The sequence below is a fragment of the Dromiciops gliroides genome, chromosome 2 (assembly GCF_019393635.1).
Source record: "Dromiciops gliroides isolate mDroGli1 chromosome 2, mDroGli1.pri, whole genome shotgun sequence".
NCBI lineage: Eukaryota > Metazoa > Chordata > Mammalia > Microbiotheria > Microbiotheriidae > Dromiciops > Dromiciops gliroides.
Window position 1 is genome coordinate 650,656,855 of NC_057862.1, and position 27,777 is coordinate 650,684,631.

At 41.9% G+C, this 27,777-nt stretch overlaps 1 protein-coding gene across 1 annotated transcript in view; it reads left to right on the forward strand.

The window, feature by feature from the left end:
- Positions 1-27,777, forward strand: part of CDH1 (cadherin 1) — a 65,878-nt gene that overhangs the window by 28,752 nt on the left and 9,349 nt on the right. The window contains exons 3-12 of the mRNA XM_043988027.1: positions 11,056-11,297; positions 15,770-15,913; positions 16,055-16,210; positions 18,059-18,203; positions 19,313-19,488; positions 19,980-20,108; positions 21,072-21,254; positions 21,454-21,698; positions 24,113-24,258; positions 26,010-26,234. Coding sequence (XP_043843962.1) covers positions 11,056-11,297; positions 15,770-15,913; positions 16,055-16,210; positions 18,059-18,203; positions 19,313-19,488; positions 19,980-20,108; positions 21,072-21,254; positions 21,454-21,698; positions 24,113-24,258; positions 26,010-26,234 — 1,791 coding nt within the window. The remainder of the gene's footprint in view (positions 1-11,055; positions 11,298-15,769; positions 15,914-16,054; positions 16,211-18,058; positions 18,204-19,312; positions 19,489-19,979; positions 20,109-21,071; positions 21,255-21,453; positions 21,699-24,112; positions 24,259-26,009; positions 26,235-27,777) is intronic.

A 27,777-nucleotide genomic window follows, 5' to 3' on the forward strand; every position in this document is an offset into this window, starting at 1 on the left:
AAAGAGACTGAGATTGGGCCAGAGGACCTGAATTCCAGTCCCCCATTTGCTATCTACTAACTGCTGCATGTTTGACCTTGGGGCACGGCCATTTAAATTTCCTGCCTCTGTTTCTTGTTCTAATAGGTAAGAGACTTAGGCTATTTGTTCTTTGAAGTTCTCCCCCCACCCCAATCCCCAACAAATTTATGAAGCCCTGTTTGTGGGATGATGGTGAAGACAGTTTAGCTCACAACTTTTGGGAATGATCTCTTGAATGTTTGGAGGTTGAGGGTACTTAGCATGGTACCATTCGGCTAGTGGGGGGAGGTCTATTGGTGTGAAAGGAGACAGACAGCCAAAGAGTTCCCACTTCCTATTGTGCTGTTGCACAACAAAAGAAGCCAGTAGTTTCGTCCCCTCCAGTGGTGCAGGTGAGGATGACTCTTCAGTATTGGTCCCAGGGCAAAACCTCTTTGGCTCCAGAGAGGGCAGATGGGTCTTAGAAATCAAGTGTTGCCAAACTGACTGAAGCAAGTAAGTGACTTAATTAAGCTTTACTGAGAAGAGGAAAACTTTTAGGAATCCCTAGAAGAAGGAAGGGAAACTACATGGGACTGCACTGGATACAGTTCTTGGCACGGAATCAGCAAGACTCAGCTTCCTGAATTCAAATTCAGCCTCATTCACCAGCTGTGTGACCCTGGGCAAGTCACTTAAATCCTGTTTGCCTCAGTTTCCTCATTTGTAAAGTGATCTGGGGAAGGAAATGGCAAACCACTCCAGTATCTCTGCCAAGAAAATCCCAAAAGGGTTCATGAAGAGTCAGACACAACTGAAATAACAACAAAATAAGAAGGAATGAGATTGTTTTGTTAGCAGCTTCTATCCTTATAAATGGACTTCGTCTTGTACCTTGTACAAGGTTCATTTAACAGATAAGTGGAAGCTCCGTCCTGGTGGTGCTGTTGGTCATGGGATCTTATGCTTAGAGATATCAGGGATCTTAGAGATCAGCTTCCTGATTTTACAGGTAAAGAAAATAGAGGTCCAGAAAAGGTTGTGACTTGCCCAGAGTCTCACCACTAATAAATAGTAGAGCTGAGATTTGAACCCAAATCTCATATGTTTCCCATTAAAGTATACCAAGCTGCTACTGGTGGTAGTAGTAGCATCTCTATTTTGTATAAAGAAGTTACAACTGTTTTCACATTTGATTGCAGAAACAAACCAGGTAGCGGGACCCTCATTTTATTAGATAAAAGAAACAAGTAACCTACTAGGTTGAGACTTGCCCAAGGGCTCACAGCTAATAAGTGTTGTAGAAGCAGAACTGTTTCTTATCACCCCAGCCTGTAACAGCTGAATTTATAAGGAGTTCAATCAAGTTAAGCCAGTAATTAATAAAACAACAGATAATAGGGCTCTTCTTTTTTTCTATTTAAATGAACTATTTATTTATTTTTTAGGGCTCTTTATTATTTTTTTTTCCTTTTGTATTATGACATTTTCAAACTCTTAACCTTATGGAATTCCCTTGTTGGGTGGGGGGAGTGAGGAGGGGGCCATCAGAACAATGCTACACCCAGTGGGGTTGGCAAAACTCCAGGGACAAAGGTCTTCAGGACATAGCAGCAGGAAGAAGCAGGGTAAGCAGGCCAAGAGGCAAACCTTGGCATTGGCATACCTAGGTTTTGCCAAAACTTTTATCATTGCTCCTAGTGGGTGTTGTGGGATCCCTGGGTCCTTGCCTATCTGCAGAGCAGAAGGTTGTGGGAGAGGTTCCTCAATCAACAATGCCTCGTTGATTTCCTGTGTTCAGTGGCACAGGTAGGCAGGCAGTAGGGATGACCTGGCAAGGCCCCAGTTTGTCCAAGGACCTTTCTAGAAAAGGGACAAGGAGAGGGTGGATATCACAAAGCCCCCCTAGGTGGTCCAATGGCATGACCCATTTTAATGACCTATTTTTGCATTTTGCCAGATGGTTTTCCAGAAAGATTTATCAATTTGTATGACCAACCAATCAATATTTATTAAGGGCCTACTATGTGCTATAGGCTGGGAATATTACTTTTTTTTTTCTTCCACATAACAGTACTTTATTTTTTTTTAAATTAATAAAGTATTTTTCCCCCATTACATGTAAAGATAGTTCTCAACTTTTGTTTATACAAGCTTTCCAATTTCAGATTTTTCTCCCTCCCTCCCCCCTCCCCTAGACAGCAGGTAATCTGATATATAGATATAGATATAGATATATATACACACACATAATAACATTAATCATATTTCTGCATTAGTCATGTTATAAGAGGAAAATCAGAGCAATGACAAAAAACCTCAAAATAAAAAAACAACAGTACCAAAAACAAAAGAAATAGTATGGTTCATTCAGCATCTATACTCCACAGTTCTTTTTTTTTTTTTTCCTGGATTTGGAGATCCTTTTCTATCATGAGTTCCCTGGAACTCTTCTGTACCATTGCATTGGTGAGAAGAATATAGTCCATCACAGTAGATCAACACTCAATGTTGATGATACTGTGTACAATGTTCTTCTGGTTCTGCTCATCTCACTCATCATCAGCCCACGCAAGACCCTCCAGGTTTCTCTGAACTCCTCCTGCTCATCGTTTCTTACAGCACAATAGTATTCCATTGTATTCATATACCACAACTTGTCCAGCCATTCCCCAGTTGATGGGCATCCCCTCAACTTCCAGGGAATATTAATATTAATTTTTTAAAGTGAGACATTTGTTAGGGAGTTCACATCCTAATTCTTCGGAGTCACAGGAAGGTACGTACAGGTCTGACCCTGTCATTCATTCCCTGTTTTACTTTTTTTGGGGGGGGGGGTGTCGGGGCAATGACTTGCCTAAGGTCACACAGCTAGTGAGGATCAAGCGTCTGATGTTGGATTTGAACTCAGGTCCCCCTGAATCCATGGCCAGTGCAAACATGTCTATATGCTGCACTGATGGGTTAAAGCATAAACTCCTTAGCACATGGCATTTAAAACTGGCTCCCACCTTATTTCACGTTATTCTCTTTCATGGACCCTATGTTGTGGTCGCTATGGAGATTCCTGCCTTGTTCAGATCATCCCCTGGGCCTGGCTTGCATTTTCTCATCTCTGTCCAGATTTTCTTCTGGGTTCAGATGCCACCTCTTCCAAGAAGTGTCTACCCTGATTCCTTCCTCTTTTCTCCTCCCAAAAGGTTGTGTCCCCTGCTTGTTTATACTGTTTTTTGGATCCTTCTTTTGCCCCAATAATTGCCTTATTTGTCATATTCCACCCCTTAGTAGAATATAAGGTCTTTGAAGGAAGGGCCTGTCATATTTTTTCTTGGTATTGGTTTGCTCATGGTAGGTGCTTAATGCAAGCCAAGTCAATGAGTATTTATTAATTACACTATTAATACTGAATGAATTGTTTGATAATACTAACGAACATTGTTAAGCAACTAGGAGGTGTAGTCAATAGGGCTCTAGACTTAGAGTTAGGTAGATCCCTGTTCAGATCCTGCCTCGGATACTTACTTTCCCCAGTGATCCTAGATAAGTCAAATGACCTCGTTGTGCCTCATTTTCTTCATCTTTTAAAATGACAGGGTTGAACTTGATGATCTCTCTACTTCCCCTCCAATTTTAAATCTAAGATCCAATGGTTTGCCTAATGCTTTATTTTATGCGTGTGTGATTTTTTTTTTTCTTTCAGCTTAAGGTTTTTTTGTCAATATTATCCCTGTTTTGCAGATGAGAGGTAGAGGTTAGATGAAATTGGAATCCTGCCCAATAAAATAAGACCAGTCAGGCATGTGCTCAAAAACTAGCATGAATTGGAATCAAGGGCTGGGAGGTGAATGTTGCTGTCAAGGATCAGTGATTTTACCTGTGTGGGTCTTGTTCTTGTTTAAGCAGATTGTGACCATGCCATGCCCTGACAGGTTATAAAATTCACCCGGTTTGCAAAGCTTTAAAGCCTGGTCCACGGATGGAGAGAGTCAACCTTTCCTGGTGGGTAGGGCCCATGAGCCTTAGGGATCCGGTCTAACCTCCACAATGCCCATGAGCCATGGGAGGAGGCCTGATGGGGAGGTGACCTTCCCATGAGAAAACTTTCACTGGATGTGTTTAAGATGAACTCTCCGCTTACAGGATGGGCGATAAAGGGATCAAGGAAAGTGTCAGCCAGATGGGCCTGGCCACCTTCTTTAGTCTTTCACTTTACCTAGTCCTGACCCACTGTCCCGACTAATAACAATTCCATATGGTACTTTAGGGTTTGCGAAGTGAAACAAAAATGCCTCATTTTATCTTCACAACAACCCTGGAAAGTAAGTGCTATTATTATTACCATTTTATAGATGAGGAAACCAAGATAGACATAGACTAAGTGCCTTGCCCAGGGTCACCTAACTTAGAAGCATCTGAGGCAGCATTTGTACTAATCTTCCCAACTAACAGTCTGTCCACTGCCAAGTGACAAGATACCTCTTGTCACAACCCATGGTTTATCAATTTTGGATGATTTACCCCAAATGAAGGGCTTCTGCTTTATTTTATTTTGAGAAGCTGTGTGCTAGAGTGGGAAAAGGAATAAATAGGGAGTCCAGGAGACTGGATTTGAATAACATCCCAGACACTACATATATATGTATCTTAAGTACATATACCACGTTTGTGGTATGACTGGGTGAGTTGGTAACTTCTCCCTGAACCTTAATTTCCACATCTGTGGGGGGGAGGGGGATAATGGCACTGAACTGCCAAGGTTATAGTGTGGCTCAAGTAAGGTGACCTGTCAAACATCTTGCAAACCTTAGAGTATTACATAAATGCCGGCTGTTACTGTGTTTGGTTTTTGTCATGTGAGCCGCGTTTATGGTGGGGTCTGTTGTAGGCCTGGAGCTGATGTAGGTGGTGGCCATAAATAACTTGCTTCGTACAAGACTGTTTTATAAAACTTGTTAAATTACACAGAAAATAAGCTCCCCATTCCCAGGGTCACGTGGTTGCCTTCTGTCAAGGGGAAGGTTTTGATGGGCTTCAGGTGGGTTGTTCCTGAGAGTTTCTAAAGGCAGCTTTGTATGTGCTTGGGAAGAATTCCATTTGTGTAATATGAGATTCCAAGCGGCTTATCTCAGACAGAAAAAATGTTTGGGGTTTAAAAGCTGGATGATTGAGAAAACTTTGATTCATTTTCGTTTATAAAACATGGTGATCTAAAGTGAAAATCCCTGAATCTCGATACTGGATGCCCCCGAAACCAAACTCTTGTATTTTTGTTCCATTTACATGACTGGCCGGGCCTTTCCTTAGGATCTTCCTCCCTTGCTGGGCCTTGGAGTAAGATTTAGTGGCCTTACACATTCCAGGAGGTAATAGGGTGGGAAGGGATGGGAAGGGGTGTGTAGAGTCCTACAGTTTCCATTGCAATCTTTAATTTCCCCATTATTTACCCTACACCCTACAAGAGAATTCTCTACATTGCTTAAAGCTTTTTCTGGGTGCTCCTCTGTCTGTGAAATTGGCTCAGAATTATCAGGGGCCGGGGCAGATAGGTGGCACAGTGGATAAAGCACTGGCCCTGGATTCAGGAGTACCTGAGTTCAAATCCGGCCTCAGACACTTGACACTCACTAGCTGTGTGACCCTGGGCAAGTCACTTAACCCTCATTGCCCTGCAAAAAAAAAAAAAAAGAATTATCAAGGGCCTTTTCAAGAACTGACATTTTCCAAGTCTACCAGTTTTTTTCATGACTCTATGCTGTAATACAGTCTCTCCTGAGCACTGATATTCAGTAAGTGTTTAGAAATATGGCCACCCACCAAGAAAGACAACTAGGTAATTAGTTATTAGTACTTAGAAGCTGGCAGGAAATTTAACTGGATTTCTGTTCACAAAGGGCCAAAGTAGTTAGATGACCTAAATTTGAATTTTGCCTCTAGTCTAACCCAAGTGACTTTGGGCAAGTTACATAAATTCTCTGGGCCTCAGTTTCTTCATCTTTTTTTTTTTTTTTTTTAGTGAGGCAATTGGGGTTAAGTGACTTGCCCAGGGTCACACAGCTAGTGTTAAGTGTCTGAGGCCAGATTTGAACTCAAGTCCTCCTGACTCCAGGGCCGGTACTCTATCCACTGCGCCACCTAGCTGCCCCCTTCATATTTAAAAAAAAAAAAAAAGGCAGGCCTTGAAGCTCAAATGAGATATTTATAGTGTTTAGCCCAGTGCCTGGCAACAAAGGGGAGGTGCTTAACAAGGTATTCCTTCCCTTCTTCTGAAACACAGCTCTAGGACCCTGAACTCTCCTCCTCTGTCCAGTTACCCCTTCCCCTTTATCTTAATATGAATAATGTTAGAGACAGATGCCTCTGCTCATCCATTGTACAATTTCGAGGTGACCCAGATAAGCTTCGAAAGTTGGTCTGTGTCTCATAATGCTCTGATCTTGTCTTTGAGTTCATGTCTGTTCTTTTTGTGGGTGAGGTTATGAGTTTAAGTGTTAAAATGCCGGGAAATTCAACGGACTCTTTTATGTTCTCTGTGGGAAAACCATCCTAAACCAGGCAAAAAACAATAAATAATGCAGACGTGTGTGGGAACGACTTGAAAGCCACTGCTTCTAAGAGACACCCCACTCTTAGAACTCTTCCCCTGTACCCCTCCTCCACCTGGGTCATGGAAATAAGGAAACTGGTCAGCTCACTTTTACCAGGTTAGGTCCAGTCGTCCTTTCTCTTACAACTCATCTGTGAAATGAGACTGGTTTTAGAAGCTGGGGCTGGGGGGGGCTCTAAAATGTACAAGAGACTTAGGTTGCCCACCCACTCACATTCCATTTGTGAGGAGGAACAGAAGGGTAAATTCTGAAAGGAGGAATGTTTCCAAGCCCCTCCCCTTGACCAAAGGACCTTAATTAATTAACTCAGATGTCTGTTTTAAATCAAGATGATTTCTGTGCCTCTGATATGTTCTTCTGAAATAACCTGAGAAATTTCAAGTAATTCAGTTTGTCTTCATTGGAGGAAATAGGGGATGGGGTAGACTCTGCCCCCAGTAAGTTAAGTGACTTGTACATCCCATGTGTGCCCCATGATCCTTTGCTAAAGGATGCCCCGTTTAAAAAACAAACCAAGAACCCCATATATTTGTATAAGACTAAATGGGTACTAATAGCTAGCATTGATATAGGATTTAAAGCTTTGCAAAGGGCTGGGAGGTAGGTGCTGTTTTTATTTTCCCTTATTTTATAGATGAGAAAACTGGGGCTAGAAAGTGTCTTGAGTCAGGATCTGAACTTGGGTCTTCCTGACTGCAACCACAGCCAGTGCTCTATTCATTATGTCACTCAGAGGCCTTAATAGGTGGCATTTATGTAATGCTTTTCTTCTCCCCACTGCCCTGTGAAACAGGTACTATTATTATCTTTGTTGTCCAGATAAGGAAACTGAGACACAGGTGAAGTGACTTGTCCAGGGCTATCCTAGTGTCTGAGACATGATTCCAACTTGATTTTCCGAATCCACTATCCACTGTGCTCCACAATTTATAATGTACTGTCATAATTTATAATGGGTTGGGCTGTGTAGTCATACTCCCATTTTACTTTACAGATGAAGAAACTGAAGTTCAGAGAAGGGGTGAAATGATTTGCCCAGCTGTGATTCACGACTTTTGGGGGGGCGGGGCAATGAGGGTCAAGTCTGAAGCTGGATTTGAACTCAGGTCCTCCCAAATCCAGGGCCGGTGCTTTATCCGCTGTGCCACCTAGCTGCCCCCCCCCCCCGGCCATTTTTCAAACCAGGCTTCCTAGCCTCCAAATCACAGCCTGTACCAAGAAGGCTCCAGTGGACCACGTTACTATTTTTGTTGTTTGTCCTGCGACATCTGGGTGATATCATGACTTTCGGTGAATTGGATTTAAATGAGGGAGGGCTGTGCAAAGTCACCAGCCTCACTCCTGGTTTTAGAGTTGACCAGCAGCTTTTTAAGCTAGTGCCCCTATTGCCCTTCCCTGGACAGGGTTAATCAAAGTTTCCCCAGGGCTTTGGAGTCCCTCTCCCCTCTTCCCACCTACTTCCTACTTATCTTCCCAGCCATCAGCAGGAAAGGTTCAGGTTTCAAGGAGGGGTGCCTCCTACTGTGTATCTGGAAATTCCGGTTAAGGCTGCTCTGCTCTCTCCATGGGGCTGGGGGGCAGGGTGAGAGACTACCCTCTCCAGCTCTCCAGTTTTCTACGGGGTGGGGCCTTGACTAAGGCTGAAAAGGGGCCTTGGAGTTAGGTGCTTCGGTGACGTTCTTTCCAAAGCCATTGCCTTTTCTGGGACTGTTGGGGCTCCTGAACCACCCGATGACCACAAGGGTTCCCTCAGACTTTCATTTCCTCCACTTCTGTTGTGTCAATCAGCAGGTGGAGCCGGCTGGGCTGGTATGAGAAAGCTACCAGGTGCTGTCCCTGGCCCTTTTGTAATGTAGCGCCTCTCCCTTGTAATGCCCGCAGCCAGGGCTATTTCCTCAAATGCTTCTTAGACAAAAGCTACCGGCCCACTTTCTGGGGGGCCTGTTTGTTGCCCCTCCTCCTGGCTCTGTAGCTCTCCTGCCAGACTGAGCAGAGAAGTGGACTGAGCTGAAGACAGATTCCGAGCTAACATGGGAGACTAGGCATGTTATAAGTTATGCCTAATGACTGCCAGGGACTGAGTAGAGGGAGATTGCATGCATATCATTAGGGGAGAAATCACAGCTGAATGGGGCCTTGGAGAACATTTAGGCCAGAGGTTCTTAACTTGAGGTTAAGTACTTAAAAAAACAACACACTTTGATAGACATCTTTCAGTAGGATTGGTTTCCTTTTGTCATTTATGTACATAAAAACTTGGGGGGTGGGGAGGGGTAGAGTCCATTGGCTTTACTTTTTTTTTTTTTTTTTTTTTTTGCGGGGCAATGGGGGTTAAGTGACTTGCCCAGGGTCACACAACTAGTAAGTGTCGTGTCTGAGGTCGGATTTGAACTCAGGTCCTCCTGACTCCAGGGCCGGTGCTCTATCCACTGTGCCACCTAGCCGCCCCCTGGCTTTACTCTTACTGGACTTCAGGAGAGGGGCTCATGACACACAAAAGGACTAGGCCACATCCCTCTTTTCAGAGCAGGAAGCAAGCCCCCAGAGAGGTTGAATCTGCACAGTTTTGCAGAACCCAGATTCTTTAGTGTTTCTCTTAGCATCTACCATATATATAATCTTTGATTCCAGAGGCTGGTCCTAAAAAATGGTGGAGGATAAGTTGTGAGGTTAAAGGGTTAGGTCAGTCCTTGGGTCCAAAATTGTTGGAAGTACTACTGGCTGAGTACCAATGTGTGATGAGGAAAATACTGACCTTGAACCCAAGTCTTCTGACTTTAAATCTTGACTGCCAAAGTCCTAAACTTTTCAGGGACTCCATTTCCTCATCTGTAAAAGGAGGGATTTGGATAAGAGGCTTATTTTTGGCTATGGTTGAAGAAAAACATGGTTCTCTGACATCCAAACTATTGCTTAGGGGGACACCCCGTGGGGAAAAAATGAACTGCGGCCAAAACTTTTCATAGGGAATTAAAACAAAACAAAACAAAAGCATTCCATCAGCACCTGGCCAGGTAGGGGAAAGAGATGGACATTCAGTCAGAATTAGAATATTAAAGCAGTTTGATTTAGCAGAAATTACAATGCAAAATAGTTACAAGTACCTAATAGCAGTTTGGAGGGGGAAATAGACCTATGTTGACAAAGAATTTCAGTTACTTCTTCATCCTTGGAGTTAACCCTGAACAGTGTCTACTTTGGGACTCCCATTTGGGACCAGGAGCTCTTGGTGAGGAAATTCTACCAGTACAGATTAGAAATAATTTTCCCATTTCCAGTGAAGACATCATCTTGGGTATTCTAAGTTTGTGCCTTTGCTAGTCATATAGCTACTATGTGACGGAGGCAGAACCTGGGTCTTCCTACTCAGCTTTTCATCCGCTAAGCAATATTGTATGTCATAGGTTGGCTGAAGTCAATGTTATTTTTTTTTTAAATCAATTAGCATGCATTTGTTTTTTCTCCCTATTTCTCTCATTATCAAATGAGATCATATTTGTAAAGCCCATAGTAGATGCTTAATAATTATACCTTCCTCCTCACCAATGTAAAGGAAAAAACTTTTTAAATTCCTTCCCTTTATCATTTTTATAACAATATTATTCCATTACATTCATATAGCATAATTTGTTCAGCCACTTCACTACTGTTGTGCCCTCCCTTAGTTTCCATCACAGTCACTTAAACCCTGTTTGACTCAGTTTCCTTGTCTGTAAAGTGATCTGGAAAAGGAAATGCCAAACCACTTCAGTATCTTTGCCAAGAAAACCCCAAATGGGGTCACAAAGGGGATATAGGCATGACTGGATAACAACAAAAGTTTGGGTTGTAGAGTTTTATGTCTCAAATATCCTGTTGGAAGACTATAGCTTGATACTTAAAAGTACAATCTCTTTACCTATTTGTACCCTCTTCTGCCCAGTAATAAATGGTGTATTATGGTTTGGTTGTTGATAGGTGGAGTAATTGAGTGTTCTTTCCACTCAGAATTCGCTGGAAAGGTATGGTACCATTTCTTATGAAACAACTAATCTTTATTGGGGTTTTTTGTTTGTTTGTGGGGCAGTGAGGGGTAAGTGACTTGCCCCAGGTCACACAGCTAGTAAATGTCAAGTGTCTGAGGCTGGATTTGAACTCAGGTCTCCTGAATCCAAGGCTGGTGCTTTATCCACTGCGCCATCTAGCTGCTCCGCAAATTTTTTAAAATGTAGGAATCACATACATATAACGTCTGAAAAAGAAAACCCCTCTCTTAGGGGCAGCTAGGCAAGTCACTTAACCCCACTTGCCTCACCAAAAAAAAAAAAAAAGCTTCCTATGTGCCAGGCACCCAGCTGGATACTGGGGATACAGAGACAAAAAACCCCAAACCAAACAGGCCCTGCCTTCTAGGCGTTTACTCTCTATACTGATCTGACAAGTTCTCATCAGGTGTGTATGTATTTTGCAGTTAACTTTGAGAGCTGTTCTGGAAGAAAGCTGAATGTCTATTTGGCTGAGGATTCAAGGTTCAAAGTGACTGCTGAAGGTGTTGTAATTGTGAAGAGATCTCTCCAGCTCTATAATATAGAAACAAGCTTTAATATCCATGCCTGGGATGCTACAGGTAAAAAACTCTCAACCAGAGTGACAGTGAAGAGTCCATCAACACGCCATCAACGTCACCGTCATCATCACCACCACGACTACCAGGTCTGTTGGAGCCTTTGTCTGTTGATTTCGTGATAGTTTGCTCTGCCTCTGATTTCTTCATTCTCCATACTGTACAAATAATTAATCCTCTGGGTTGGCTTCAGATGTTTCATGGGATCTTAGAGTTGGAAGATGCCAGAGATATAGGGGAGAGCGGGACAAAGACCTCGTGTATGAACTGGTTTTTGAGCTTTGAAGGGACTCTAGGAAGTAGCAGTGAGGTAGCAGATGTGAGAGATGGAATGTCCTATGTGAGCAATCACAAGAAGGCTAGTTTGACTGCCAATGGTGTCAAACTCATATAGAAATAGAGCCCCTGCAGGCTATGTATTAACTTAACCACAAATTAACTGCATTTTTTTATTTCATTAAATATTTCCCAATTACATTTTTTAAAAAATATTTTATTTTCAGTTTCAGATTCTGTCCCACTCTCTGCCCTACCCATTGAGAAAGCAAGAAATATGCTACACATTACAGTCATGCAAAACATTTCCACCAGCCATGTTGGGGGGTGGGGGAAGGATAGAATAAAAAAATAATCTTCAGTCTGCATTCTGAATCCATCAGTTCTCTATCTGGGAGTAGACAGCATTTTATATCATGTCTTTTGGAGCTGTGACAGATCATTGTCACAATTACATTTCAATCTAATTTTAATTGTAATTTAAGTTTTGTGTTGCCACTGGCTTGAGTATTTGACACCTCTGGGTTGGACCATAGATCATATGAAGGGAGAGTGCTGTATTTTCCAAGCAAGCATGGAAAGGTAAATTGGAGCCAGGTTGTGACAGGACAAACTGAGGTGTTTTGTATTTGATCCTAGAGGGAGGTAATAGGGAGCTACTGAAGTTTGCTGAGCATAGGAGTGGCACTGTTCTACCTGTGCTTTGGGAATATGATAGTTGCTATGTTGGAGGATGGATTGAAGAAAGGAGAAAAGCCCCAAAGCCCATTCTTGGTTGGTTCCTTCTTTTCTCCTAGAAAACTTGATAATAGGAACTTAATGATTTCAATGGTTTTGGTTCCCCATTTTGGAAAAAGGATAGAGGAAGGAGAACCCGAGTGGTGCCACATTATTGGATGTTTTTGGATTCACTCTCCATTTTTTCTGTTCCTCACTTATATCTGAATCAACCTGGTTACTAGATTTGTCCTATGATTGTATTAGATTTTTTCTACCTGATTGACCTCATTTCTATGGGTTTAAATGGACTCGCTGATTTCATTAGCTGGTCTGTCTTTCCTCTTTTGTTTCACATATTAAGATGCCAATGGGAATATGATAGTATTGATTTACTATCAGGAGAATGTCCTTGGAATTCTTTCCAGTCATGGTAATGGATTTGTGCTGATCTATCTACACTGACTCACCCATCCCTTGTGCTTGATTTGAAGGTTATATGATAAAAAAAAAAACCCCAAAACAAACAGGGTATTGATCTGTGCTGGCACAAGATCCCATGCTTGGGCCTTGCTAGGGTACTAGCAAGTACTAGTGCTTTAAATACACTATTCCTCAATATGAGCACTGAGTCACAAATTGAAGATGTCCTAGATAGATCAATATCTCATCTTTTTTTACTCATTCCCCTTGGTCAGTTACAAATTATGGTGGTTATAGGAAGATGGTAGCATATGAATAGTCATTTATTTATTTGTTTGTTTGTTTGTTTATTTTAGTGGGGGCAATGAGGGTTAAGTGATTTGCCCAGGGTCACACAGCTAGTAAGTATCAAGTGTCTGAGGCCGGATTTGAACTCAGGTCTTCCTGAATCCAGGGCCAGTGCTTTATCCACTTCACCATTTAGCTGCCCAGTTTTGTTTTTTTTTAATGGTGAGGTTTTTGCATCATACTGGACTGGTGGGCAGCGTTGGAAGGTAAAAATATAGTCCCCTGCCTTCATGGAACATGCTGTCTACTGGGTGATACACTTGAATAAAGATATAAGTAAATATAAAGTGATTTAAGGTAGGACAAACACTGACTAGGGGAAATCAGGAAAGGCTTTCTGTAAGTGCTGGTCTGTAGACCAAGTCTTTTGAAAAATATTTTATTTTTTCCTACATGTAAAAACAACTTTTAAGAATCTTTTTGTTATGATTTTGAATTCCAAATCTGTCTCCTAGAGACAATAAGCAATTTGATATAGGTTATACCTGTGCAATCTTTTTTTTTTTTTTCGGTGAGGCAATTGGGGTTAAGTGACTTGCCCAGGGTCACACAGCTAGTAAGTGTCAAATGTCTAAGGCCAAATTTGAACTCAGGTCCTCCTGACTCCAGGGCTGGTGCTCCATCCACTGCGCCACCTAGCTGCCCCATTCATGTGCAATCTTGCAAAACATCTCCACCGTTAGTCATGTTATGAAAAGAAACACAGACCAAAAATCAAACAAATACTACAAGAAAAATAAATAAAGCGAAAAATAGAATGCTTTAGTTCAGAGGGGAATAGCATTTTTCAACACGAGTCCTTTAGAAATGTCTTAGATCATCATACAATGTTTGCTTTTACTGTGTGCAACATTCTCCTGATTCTGCTCACTTCACTTTGCATAATTCTTTGCAGGTTTTTCTGAAAGCATCCTGCTCATCATTTTTTAAAGCACAATAGTCTCTCTTTTTTTGTTTTGTTTTATTTTTTGGGTTCTTGTTGGTTTGTTTTTTGTTTTGTTTTGTTTTGTTTTTTGCTGGGCCATAGGGGTTAAGTGACTTGCCCAGGGTCACACAGCCAGCATGTGTAAAGTGTCTGAGGCCGGATTTGAACTCAGGTATTCCTGAATCCAGGGCCGGTGCTTTATCCACTGCGCCACCTAGCTGCCCCCACAATAGTCTTTCATTACAATCATATACCACAACTTGTTTAGCCCATTCCCCAGAGACCGAGTTTAAAGGAACCTAGGAATTTTTTTCCCCTGTAATTTTAAAAAATTGTTTTATGCTCCCATATGAAGGTTTTGTTTCCAATGGTTTTTCCTTTAGGAGAACTAGATAGAGGGCAGCCAGGTGGTGCAGTGGATAAAGCACCAGCCCTGGAGTCAGGAGGACCTGAGTTCAAATCCAGTATCAGACACTTACTAGCTGTGTGATCTTAGGCAAGTCACTTAACCCTCATTGCCCTGCTCCCCACCCCCCACCCCCAAAAAAAGAGAACTAGATAAAAAAATTCTTTTTTAAACTTGGCTCTGGAATCAAGTCAAAGAACACACTTATGTACTTTAATAGATCCACAATCTCCTTGGTATGGGCACTTGTCTTCTTTAATGCAGTGTCCTCTGTTAGAATATAAGCTCCCTAAGGTTGGGGACTGTCTTACTATTTGTGTTGGTCCCTAGAACTTAGTACAGTGCATAGCACATGTCATAAATTTGCTCAAGCAATTGGTTGGTGCCCCTTTATTTCTACTTCTTTTCTGCTAATTTTTTGTTCACAATACAAGAGGCCATTCTTATCTCTATGCCATTTGTGTGAGAAATGCTAATTAAGTAGTTACTTGTCTTTGTCATTTCCTTTTTTTAAAAAAGGCAATAGGGGGCAGCTAGGTGGCGCAGTGGATAGAGCACTGGCCCTGGATTCAGGAAGACCTGAGTTCAAATCCGGCCTCAGACACTTGATACTTACTAGCTGTGTGACCCTGGGCAAGTCACTTAACCCCAATTGCCTCACCAAAAAAAAAGGCAATAGTTTGTCATCTTTTCAGTTCTTTGGAATTTTCCCTTTACCCATCTGAGATGAAAATTGATGCTTTCAGTATTTAACATTGTGCTTTTTGGGGTGAGAAACTGCTTCAAAACATGCTTTCATTTAAAATTAATCTTTTTGAGTCCAAGTATAAGGCTTTACTTTTTGTCTCCATTAGTCTTGGGATTAGATTTTTAGCCCTGTGTTCTGACCTCTTAAGATTTTGAATTACAACCTTCTCTAGGAGTATCTTGGCTACCCCACCTAATTTTGTCCTTCCTAAAGCAAGCGTTCATTTCACAAAGATGTGAAGCTACTGAGCAACTCTTACACTTTTTTGATTTCTCAATTGTTGACCATATTTTCCAGTATTTTTTTTTTCTGTCCTCTTTAGGACAAATCCCCTTGGATAGGTAGAATTGTTTGGTCTGGATACATGGCCGGGCAAAATTTCACTCATCTGAAGGTTTCTTTCTCCGTCATAATATTTTTGCCACTGTTAGAACTTCAGGAGCCCTATAAGAGAACTATAAGGAAGAGTTTATGTTGTGGTCATGTCCTAGTCTTTTCAGTGTAGAAGGTGGCATTTCCAGATGTCCTGAAATAATTGGGCCATGTGTAAAATCCAGTTAGATCAGTTCCCAGGTCTTTCTTACTAGGATAGACATCAATGAAAAAGCTTGTCCACACTCAGAAAACAGGAGAACCTGGCATTTGTTGTGAGTTTGAATTGTTTACCTTCTGATTTCTGTCTTGATTGACAGCTCTTGGGAATTATCTGTCCTTTTAGGAATCTTTTTCAAAAGAAGAGAGGGAAGTGCTGATGTTTCCTCCCTCCCGCCCTGGTCTTAAGAGGCAGAAGAGAGACTGGGTTATTCCTCCCATTAGCTGTCCGGAGAATGAGAAGGGTCCATTCCCTAAAACCTTGGTTCAGGTATGAAAGGAAGTACTTTGTGTGGGGGCTGGGGGTGGGAGGAGCTTTCTTGCCATGAAGAAATAGCAAAGGAAATTGTTGATGAATGGGAAGGAATTTCATTTCCTGTGGCTTGAGAGACTGTTTCTGTTTTGTCTTTAGATCAAGTCTAACCGAGATAAAGAAACAACAGTTTTCTATAGCATCACAGGCCAAGGAGCAGATGAGCCTCCACAAGGGGTCTTTGTTATTGAACGAGAAACGGGAATCCTGAAAGTGACAGCGCCTTTGGACAGAGAAGATATTCCAAAGTACATCGTAAGTTCCTCCAGGATTATTTCAGTAGAATCATGGGCCTGTTTTTTTGGGTTTTGGGGTTTTTTTTTTTGTGGGGCAATGGGGGTTAAGTGACTTCCCCAGGGTCTCACAGCTAGTAAGTGTCAAGTGTCTGAGGCCGGATTTGAACTCAGGTACTCCTGAATCCAGGGCCGGTGCTTTATCCACTGCACCACCTAGCTGCCCCTGGGCCTGTTTTTCTAAATATTTTGGGTCAGCAATTTAGACTTCCCCTATAACTCAGCCGGTCAATCAGTAAACATTTAAGTGCCTACTATGTGGCAGACAATGTACTGAGTGCTGAGAATACAGAAAGAAGCAAAAGACACTCCTTGCAGCAAGAACATAAGACTCAGAGCTAGGAAGACCTGAATTCCTATCTTGCCTCAGATACTAACTATTTGACCCACTCAAGCCACTTAATCTCAATCTCCCCCACCCACCCCAATCCTGTCTCTCTTCTCTATGCCCCCCCCCCCCCAATCTCTTTCTCTCCCTCTCCTCCTTTATCTCTCTCTGCCTCTCAATTTCCTCATCTGGAAAATTGGGATGATAATAGCACTTACTTCACAAAGTTGTTGACGATGAAATGAGAAACCACCTGCAAAGCGCTTTGCAACCCTTAAACCAGTTTATGAAAAAATAAAGAGAATATGGGGAGATAGTATATGCTGTTATATACATACTAGGGGCTGCAACCGCTATTAGTTATTGTTATAATCCCATAATCTGATGGCTCTTTGTAGCATATGGAGGTGTTCAGAAGTTAGTCTGTTCACAGCAAACTAAGTCTCTGGGTATAGGCCTCATACGGGTCTGTTATCCAGAGACCCAGACTAGCTTACTTCAGAGAAGCTCATGACCAGCTTAGCCAAAAGGTACTGGATGAATTTGTTTTTAGCATCAGCAGTTCTTTGACAGTCTATAAAATTATATAAAGAGGTTATGATCTATGTTGGCGGTGGGAATAAACACACTCACAGCATCACAGGTTATGAAAGTAATTAGATACCTGAATTCAGATGGATCATCTGGTCTGGGCAAGAAATTGTGCTCGGGACATTTTTATTAGGGTCTAGAGTTCTTCTTGGACAGTAAGAAGGAAGTGGGACGTGGCAGGGCCATTACTGTTTTTCAGATCTGGGAAGAGTTCATTTTCCTGCAGTATATACACCCAAATAATGCAGAGGTTAGATCTAGAATACAAACCCATTCCTCGGTTTATGTGGTGTCTGATACCACTGTATAACATCATGACAGATGTCGCTGTTTCAGAAAGGATGGGCTATGAGGCAGCAGCATGATCTGAGCGTAGTTAGATAGTTGATTACTATCAGTTTCCCAGTTTTCTCCTGGACAGCTGAAACCAACTCACAGAGGTTCTGGGTAAAATACCAGTGTCCATGACCTAGAATAGATCTTGTCCCAGCTAGAAGTAAGAGAGTTTTTGGCTTGTTTGTTTTTTAACTCACATGAGCAAATGTTTCTTTTACCAGCCGGTATAGATATAGATTTAAGTGCCCGGTGTTAGCAAGAACTTGCTAGAAATGAGCTGACATAGAAATGTATTCCTGCCCTAAGATAAGAGACCTCACTTACCCTTGAGATGCTAATTCACAGTAGCAGTAGCTAAAGTATTATTTAAATGGTATATGAAATATTTAAAATTAATTGCTTGATTGGTATGGAGGATTTTTTTGGGGGGCTGTCAGAGTGAGAAAAGAGTAGATATCACCTTCTTGGAGACCCTCCACTTGTACCCCCCATTCCCCACATCTCCTCATTGTCAGCTAGACCCCAGGTGACTCTTCTTATTTGGAATTCTTACAGCTTTATTCCCATGCTGTGTCTTCAAATGGCCAATCTGTAGAGGATCCTATGGAGATAGTGATCAGAGTGACTGACCAGAATGACAACCGTCCTGAGTTTACGCAGGCGGTCTTCAGAGGGTCTGTGATGGAAGGAGCTCATCCAGGTTTGTTTTTGTTTTTGTTTTTATAAATAAGATAAGGCGGCGCAGTGGATAAAGCACCGGCCCTGGATCCAAGAGGACCTGAGTTCAAATTCGGCCTCAGACACTTAACACTTACTAGCTGTGTGACCCTGGGCCAGTCACTTAACCCGCATTACCCCGCCTTCCCCCCACCGCCCCCCAAAAAGCAGCCCCCTACAACTGGCCCATTAGCTGGACAAATTCTCATCTTTAGATGCCACAAAACGTGTCATCCGATCAATAAGCGGTTATTAAACTCCGCCCACATGCAGGACCCTTTGCTGGTTCCAGTTTTGCTTCTCCACATACACTATTTACTATGCAACTGTGGGCTTAACTTCTTTGTGCCTCCAAGTCACTAATATGTTGCTGATCTAAAACAAAGGGGGAAATTTCTACAATGCAACTTCTTACACAGATGAAATTACTGAGCATATTTAAAAAAAAAAAGTCCCTGACTCCAAGAAGCTTATGTTCCTTTCCAGACAATTAATGGCTAGCAAAGCTTCACACATCTTCATGCTTCTCTTTTGGGTCTTGTTATTCATTCTGAGTGCTGAGGCCCAATCCTTCTTTGAAATTAAAGCTAACTGGGGCAGCTAGGTGGTACAGTGGATAAAGCACTAGCCCTGGATTCAGGAGGACCTGAGTTCAAATCCAGCCATAGACACTTGACACTTACTAGCTGTGTGACCCTGGGCAAGTCACTTAACCCTCATTACTCTCCTCCCCCCCCCCCCAAATTAAAGCTAAATCTTGTCTACTGCATCTCTTTAAATTCTGGACTTAGTAACAAAACATTCACATAAGATTTAAAATGATCCCGTAAGCCCTAAATAATTTTTTTGCCATTAGTTTTTTGAATTTATACACATTTATTTTAAATATAATTTATATAATTTGAATTTATACAAAAGTCTACTACTCATTTCCATTTATTTGTAGGAATTAGAAAACAGGATACCTAATCATATTCTCAGACCCTTACTTTCTGCCTCCACTTCAGGATATCACTGATGGGAGTGAATGTTGCCCAGATATTGTATCCTGAATAGTACCTGTGCCTTAAACTCCTCCTTTCAAATTTCCAGGTACCTCTGTGATGCAGGTATCAGCCACCGACAAGGATGATGATGTGAATACCTACAATGCTTTGATTGCTTATTCCATTCTAAGCCAGGAACCCAAGGCACCCCAGGACCATATGTTCACCATCAACCGTGGAACCGGAGTCATCAGCGTGGTCACAACTGGCCTAGACAGAGAGGTCAGTGCATGCATGCATGTGTGTGTGTGTGTTGTCAGCGCCAACAACAGTGTTTCTGAAAGCTGTCTCTTTGCCTAATGTGATTTGCAAATTACCATCTCTCTCCTGAAACTCTCAGGTTGGGCATGACTCAGGTTTGCTTGGAGAGAAGCATTACTGATTTCAGAGCAAACCACCTTTCATCAGGGTTACTGTCAAGGACTCCATTTTTCTGGGCTGGGAACAGGCATGATCATTCTTTGTCAGCCTTTAGCAGCCACAAAAACCCTAGGTGGCCCTGTTTTCCTGTTCTGTTCCTTAGGTCTGTCTCCCTGTTATTTATGATCAGTATGACTTGTTAAAATCCAGTGAGATAAATCTGAATATTCAGAATATTCTTTTTATTTAGAAGGGTGATTTGACCTGGACTTTGCCCAATGTGTTCTGGCTTCGTGGCTTCATAATGATGAGGAAGGGGAACATGAATATCTTCCCTATGTTGTGTTTTGCAGACCAACCCAGAATATACACTGATTGTCCAAGCTGCTGACTTAGATGGAGAGGGTCTGAGCACCACAGCTACAGCGGTGATTACCGTCACGGACACAAACGACAATCCTCCTATCTTCAACCCAACTACGGTAATCCTGGGGCCATTGGAGGTTGTAGCTTGTGATATTTCCAGTAGCTTTGTATGGAAATGGCATCATAGCTCAACAAACAGAAGGGGGAGGGGAGAGCACCCATGCGCCCGCAGACACACACACATACATATCTTTGATAGGAGCCCTGTCTTCCAGTATTGACAAGATTGTTATTTTGAAGGTAGTTTGGATTTGTTCCACCTGTCCCCAAAGAACTGGGACAAATGGAAATTTTGAGCTAGTATAAGGAAGAATTTCCCAATAATTAGAGTTCAACATCAAAGCCTTCGGTAAATTCCTAGTCTTTAAAAGCAGCCTGTATGACCACTTGTCGGAATCCCTATATTTAGAAGTGGAAATGACCCTAGAGGTCACCTCGTCTAGTGCTTTCATTTGGCAGATAAGGCAACTGAAGCCCACAGAAAGTCCGATCGACTTGTCCACGGTCCTGTGAGTAATAATCCATCAAGTTGGGCTATTCCACATTGTAAAGAGGACTTTCCAGTATTTCAAGTGGGTGTTAGACTTGGTAACAGCCTGGCTCCTCCTGCCAACCTGATTCTGTGGCTATGTGGGGGTATCAGAAGTAGCCTCTAAGGGCAGCTAGGTGGCGCAGTGGATAGAACACTGGCCCTGGATTCAGGAGGACCTGAGTTCAAATCCAGCCTCAGACCCTTGACACTTACTAGCTGTGTGACCCTAGGCAAGTCACTTAACCCCAATTGCCTCACCAAAAAAAAAAAAAAGTAGCCTCTAAGTTTGAGAGTTAGCTTAACCCAAGCATCAACATTTATGGATGGTTTGTTTCTCGTACAGAAGTCTGGATCTGTCGGGGCAGCTTTCACGTTGTCTCGGTGAAAACTGTGCTCGGATCTGATAAGCACCATGAGACCTTCAGGCCTCGGGGGTGTCCATCCTCGGTATGTCATAACTGACCTGGTTCTCTCCTTTGCTTTGCAGTATGTGGGGAAAGTGTACGAGAATGAAGTGGATGCGGTCATTACCAATTTGAAAGTGACTGATGCCGATGCTCCTAATACCCCAGCATGGAAAGCAGTGTATTCTGTCCTAAATGATGAAAAGGGTCTCTTTGCTGTCACCACTGACCCAGAAACCAATGAAGGAATTTTGAAAACAGCCAAGGTTTGTGTGTGCTACGGGGAGATGGACACAGAGACATACAAAGTGGTAGCCTGGGTTGCTATCTAGTCTGGTTTTCCCAGCAGCAGATTTGGTGCTAGTAGGTTTAGGGGTGGTCATCATTGTCATTGTTGTTATTATTTTTCATTCCGGGTCAATTACGTTCTCCAACAAAAAGCTGATCCATTCCTTTCTTTTTCAGGCTTTGGATTTTGAGACCAAACAACAGTACATTCTTTATGTATCCGTAGCGAACGAGGTGCCCTTTGTTGTCAGCCTCTCTACCTCCACAGCCACAGTCACCGTGGATGTCTTGGATGTGAATGAAGCCCCAGTCTTTATGCCACCAGTTATGAGAGTGGAGATACCAGAGGATTTTGGAGTGGGAGGGAAAATTACATCCTATACTGCTCAGGATCCTGACAAGTTTTTGCAACAGACAATAACGTAAGAGTGAAGGATCATTCATTCATACACACACACATACATATTTGTAACCAAATTATTTTGCACATGATTAGATTCAATTTTGGTAAAATGGTAGAGCTAGAATTATTAACCTTTAGAAAACACCCTAGTTTCTAGTCCTAGCTCAATCATTATCTGTGAGCCAGTTAATTAACCTCTAAGTCTCAATTTTCTCATCTGATAGAATTTGGAACTCAAAACTTTAAATAAATATGTTTATTAAGAATGTACAGGGGCAGCTAGGTGGCGCAGGGGATAGAGCACCGGCCCTGGAGTCAGGAGTACCTGAGTTCAAATCCAGCCTTAGACACTTAATACTTACTAGCTGTGTGACCCTGGGCAAGTCACTTAACCCCAATTGCCTCGCTTAAAAAAAAAAAAGCATGTACAAATTCTCATCTACAAAATGGAAATAACATTTGCCTAGGCCAGGAATTCTTAACTTTCTTCTTATGTCATGGACATCTTTGGCAATCTGGTGTGAAACCCATGGATCTCATTTCAGAATAATCTTGTTAAATATCTGAAATAAAATACACAGTTACAATGGAAACAAATTATATTGAAATAAGGAAGTAATTTTTATTTCTCCATCCAAGTTCATGGAGCCCCAGAAATCCATCCAAGATAGTTTATTTATCTCAGGTTAAGAATCCTTATCTAGGTTTTTGTAAGGATATAATGAAATAATATCTAAAAAGCTCTTAGTAGTATAGAAAGCACTGTAAAGGGGGAAAGGGGAGGGAGCAGAAATGTTGTTTTTTCAGTCATGTCTGACTCTTCCTGACCCCATTTGGGGTTTTCTTGGCAAAGAGCGGTTTGCCATTTCCTTTTCCAGCTCATTTTACAGATGAGGAAACTGAGGCAAACAGGGTGAAGTGACTTGCTCAGGGTCACACAGTAAGTGTCTGAGGTCAAATTTGAAGTGGGGTCATCTTGACTCCAGGCCTAGCACTCTATCCACTGCACCACCTAGCTGCCCTACTCTGTAGTTCTTAAGAGAAAAGCTCTATAAGGCCTTAAGAGTCTCATCAAGGCTGCCCTTTATACTAAGGTAACAGGCTGACAGCTTTTCCTTATCTAAGCCATCTTGATTTCTTAATGCCCCTCTGGGCCCTGAAGCAGGAAAACCATTTGGAGAGATGTGACTTTTCAGGCAGTTGTGGGCCAAGTGATTGATCTGAGAGGCCCCAGTTTTGAGTTAATTGACTTAAAAGTTGGTTGCAAAGTTCACTAAAATGGGTTCCAATAAAATGTTTTGTGCTTCTAAAATGTTAGTATAAGTGAAGGGGGTTTTTTGTTTTGTTGTTAGGTTTGGGGGGGGGCAGGGCAATGAGGGTTAAGTGATTTGCCCAGGGTCACACAGCTAGTGGGTGTCGTGTTTGAGGCTGAATTTGAACTCAGGTCCTCCTGAATCCAAGGTCAGTGCTTTATCCACTGCACCACCTAGCTGCCCTGTTGTTGTTTTTTTAAGGCCACCATTGTGTAACCTGGGTAAATAACATTGGAATGCAATGTTTGCTGTGTGGTATTAGGGGGTGTTTGTTTTCCAGTGGTTCAGATAGATTGAAATCAGTGTATTTTTGCCAGGATGTCCTGGCATCTGCTCACCTCTCCCACCTCCCTCTGTCCCCACAATGAGAAAGAAAAATAAAATTCCAGATAAAAACATTTATAGTTGTGCAAAATAAATTCCTGCATCAGTTATACCACCCCATCCTCCCACCCCCCTGAAAAAATGACAGGAGATAGGCATCATGCTTCATTGTAGGGGCTCCATCTTTTTTTCTTTTTTCTTTTTTTTTTTTTGGTGCAGGACAATGAGGGTTAAGTGACTTGCCCAGGGTCACACAGCTAGCAAGTGTCAAGTGTCTGAGGTCGGATCTGAACTCAGGTCCTCCTGAATTCAGGGCCAGTGCTTTATCCACTGCGCCAACTAGCTGCCTCAAGGGGCTCCATCTTTTAAAAACTATACTCTTTCTCTGTAGATGGAGCTTCCCTTCGGTTCTCTCTTACTTACACTTAGAGGGCCATGAGAACTTGATAGAAATTGGCTCTCCTATGGTGTGGTGGCTTATTTGCATTCACTTAGTTTTCTGTCCATTTGCCTACTAGAGAGATAATGGGCATGAAAGGCAGTAGGATATAGTTAATGGAGAGCTTGCCCTGAATAAAATCATAGGTCTAGTTTTTGTTGTTGTTGGGGCTTTTTTTGTTTTTTTAAAGAGAGAAAGATTCGTATATATATAAATAAGCCTGGACACTAAGTCTTATCTTTGGACTATTTTGGTTTCTTCACTATCTTATGAGGATCAACAAGAGCTCATTTAAATGGACTAACTGAAATGTAACAACTGGCTCAGTCATGTACATATGCCCTGCAATTCTTTCAGGTATCGGATTTGGAGGGATCCAGCCAATTGGCTGGAAGTTGATCCTGAGTCTGGTGTCATTTCTACTCGGGACAATCTGGACAGAGAGAACTCTCAGTATGTGAAGAATAGTACCTACACAGCCCTCATTGTGGCTGTGGATAATGGTAGGCGCATTATTTGTATTGCTCTTGCTCTTCTTTTGTCTTCCCCCCAATTATTTCACCTCCAAAGGCATCAAGGGTACCCTTCCATGGGTTTGGGGTTTTGTTTGTGACTTCATTTGATACATGTTGTATAATTATTACTTTGTTTTTACATTTTTGAAAATTACGATCCTCAAAATGTGTAAGAGGGACATTTCTACATAAAAAGAAATTTTAAAAAGGAGAGTGTTTACGAGACCACAAACTTGTGCTATGTAGGTTTTTTTTTAAAGTATGTATTAAATTTTTTTTTTAAGTGAGGCAAGTGGGGTTAAGTGACTTGCCCAGGGTCACACAGTTAGTAAGTGTTAAGTGTCTGAGGCCGGATTTGAACTCAGGTACTCCTGAATCCAGGGCCGGTGCTCTATTCACTGCGCCACCTAGCTGCCCCCAAGTATGTATTAAATTTAACATGGTAGTAACAAAGTGCTCCTTCTGAACTTTTCACTTTTTTAAAATGTATTTTTTATATTGGTTTTTCCTTTTTTTTTTGCTATATCAGTACCCATTGACTCTCCCTTCCTCCTTTGCCCCGCTTAGTAACAAATAAAATCAGTTAATGCAAGTGAACACATTTGCACTGGCCCTAGCTGAGAATATCTGAGAATGTATGTCCTCATCCTGCACCTATCTGGCAAGAAGCAGGAGAGCCATGTGTCATTGTCAGTCTTCAGAAGTCATGGATTAGTGGCTGCCTTGCTCAGAGTTCTGAGGTTCTTCTATGTTGCTCTTTACTTCCTTGGGGTGGTCATGTAAATCGGTATCTGGGTTCTGCTCAATTAATTCCACATCAGCTCATCCTGATCTTCCCAGATATCCTAAATCAGTCATACTTAGCTTTTTTTTTGGGGGGGGGGCAGGGCAATAAAGGTTAAGTGACTTGCCCAGGGTCACACAGCTAGTAAGTGTTAAGTGTCCGAGGCTGGATTTGAACTCAGGTCCTCCTGACTCCAGGGCCAGTGCTCTATCCACTGCGCCACCTAGCTGCCCCCATACTTAGCTTTTTAATAATGAAATTGTATTCCATGACATTGTTTTCCACAAATGTCACTTGTCATTTAGTGTTCTTGATGAAATTCACATATAATGTGAGCCTGATTCTCAAATCTTATCTCAGATCATGGAAGTATTGCTTCCCTTTTTTTTTTTTTTTTTTTGCAGGGCAATGAGGGTTAAGTGACTTGCCCAGGGTCACACAGCTAGTTAAGTGTCAAGTATCTGAGGCCGAATTTGAATTCAGGGAGTCCTGAATCCAGGGCCAGTGCTTCATCCACTGCGCCACCTAGCTGCCCCTTGCTTCCTTAATTAAAGAAGGAATTGAAGGGGCAGCTCGGTGACGCAGTGGATAGAGCACTGGCCACTGGCCCTGGATTCAGGATGTCCTGAGTTCAAATCCAGCCTCAGACACTTAACAATTACTAGCTGTGTGACCTTGGGCAAGTCACTTAACCTCAGTTGCCTCACCAAAAAAAAAAAAATCAAATTTGATCTTTTAGGGCAGGGGATGAATGATTATGGGTGAGTATAGTTTATTGTGGGAGGGTGGATATGTTTGGAAGATAGTTACTAGGATGTGAGGAGATTAGAGGGTATTGAAAACCAAATAAAGAAGGTAAGTAATAAAGATCCATTATAGATTATTGAATGAGGTAGTGCTGTTTCTTCTCTTAACTTCTTCCAGCTAAGATTTCTTTCTCTGCTCCTTTCCTTAGGTTCTCCTCCAGCCACGGGCACAGGAACCCTTCTGTTGTTTCTTATTGACGTGAATGATAACGGCCCAGTGCCAGATCCTCGAAAGATAGACATTTGCCAGAGGAATCCAGAGCCTCAGATCATAAAAATTGAAGATCCAGACCTTCCACCAAACACTTCTCCCTTCATGGCAGAATTAACACACGGAGCTAGTGTTAACTGGACTATTGAATTCAGTGATAATGGTAGGTATCCGAGTTTCTTTGCAGGCTAAGGATTCGAAGGACATGACTAGTCAATAATAGCCAGATACTACTGTGCTAAGCACCGACAAAAAGACAGTTCCCTGTTCTCAAGGAGCTTTTAGTCTAAAGGAGGAAGATAACAAAAGAGGAAGCTCAAATATTGAGCCATAGCAGAGATTTCAGAGAAGTCCCATCAGCAGCTTTGCTTGGTTTCTATTTCAGAGTATTGTGCCTTGTCCATGATAAGATAAAATCTCATCAACATGCAGATTGACTTAAGTTTTTGTAGTTAATTGTCCATTTTCCATCAGCTGTTCATGTCCTCTGGTGCCTTTACAGCTTCCTTTTGTGTTGTGTTCACCCATTAGATTGTAAGCTTATTGAAGGCAGAAACTGTTCTTCTTATTTGTGGCCCCAGCTCTTAGCACAGTGCCTGACACGTAGAACAGTAGGTGTTTAATATTTATTGAATTGAAAGTAGTACAGCCAGGTGGGAAATGAGGAGTCCCTCCTGGGGTGTTTATGGCTCCACCCTCCAATCAGAGAAAAAGATGATGAGATAGAGTCCGATCTTACAGGTTGATGAGATTTTCCCTACTACGTTGCTTCCTCTGGGGTATGACGGAAAGATCAGCCACAGAAATCCCAATGTAGTACGGCCAGGTAAGAAATGAGATGTTCTGAGCTGAGCTGCCTCCTTAAATGGAGATTTTGGAATTCAGGGCTTGGCCCTCCAATAAGAATGCCCAGCACAGTGCTAACCATCCTAGATTAAGTTATTTCTACACCTAATTTCAGTTCCTGTAGGTGTCCCTTCTTTCTAATCTAATCTGAGTTAAATATATGTATGTTTTATAGATGTTCTTTGCTTACTCATTAGTTATGTGTCCCCTCATGTACTCATACTTGGCTTCCCTTATTGCAAAGTAAAACCAATATAGGAACCACATTTTTCAATATGTGCATTATTGTGCACCTGTATTTTTGCTCTCCCTCCATCCCCCATTCTCTCCATGAAAAAGACAGGGGAGCACATTTCTTCATCTTTCATTTGGGACTAGATAGATGTTATAATTCGTGTTGAATTTTGTTTGAGTGTGTTTTTCATTTATGTTATAATCATGTATTGGTTTCTTGGTTTTGCATACTTCACTCTAATTAGTTCATACAAGTCTTTTCATGTTTTTCTGAATTCCTTATTGGCTGTTTCTTGTAGCAAAATAGTCCATTACATTTACATGCTGTATGTAGTTTATTCAACTGTTCGCCAATGAATGGATATATCCTATTTCTCTTGCTCACCCACTACAAACAGGGGGAAAGTGTTGCTATGAATATTTTGGTATATATGGGACCTCTCTGTCTTTTGGAATCTTTGGGTCTAAGGGTATGACTAGTTTTATGACTTTTTCTCGTACATCTGCAAATTGATTTCTAGAATGGTTGGATCATTTTATGTGAGTCAAACTGGAAAGCATTCCAGAGCATTCCAGGTCCAACACTGTCCTGTCACAAGCTAAAAACAGGTTTTCATGGTCATAGA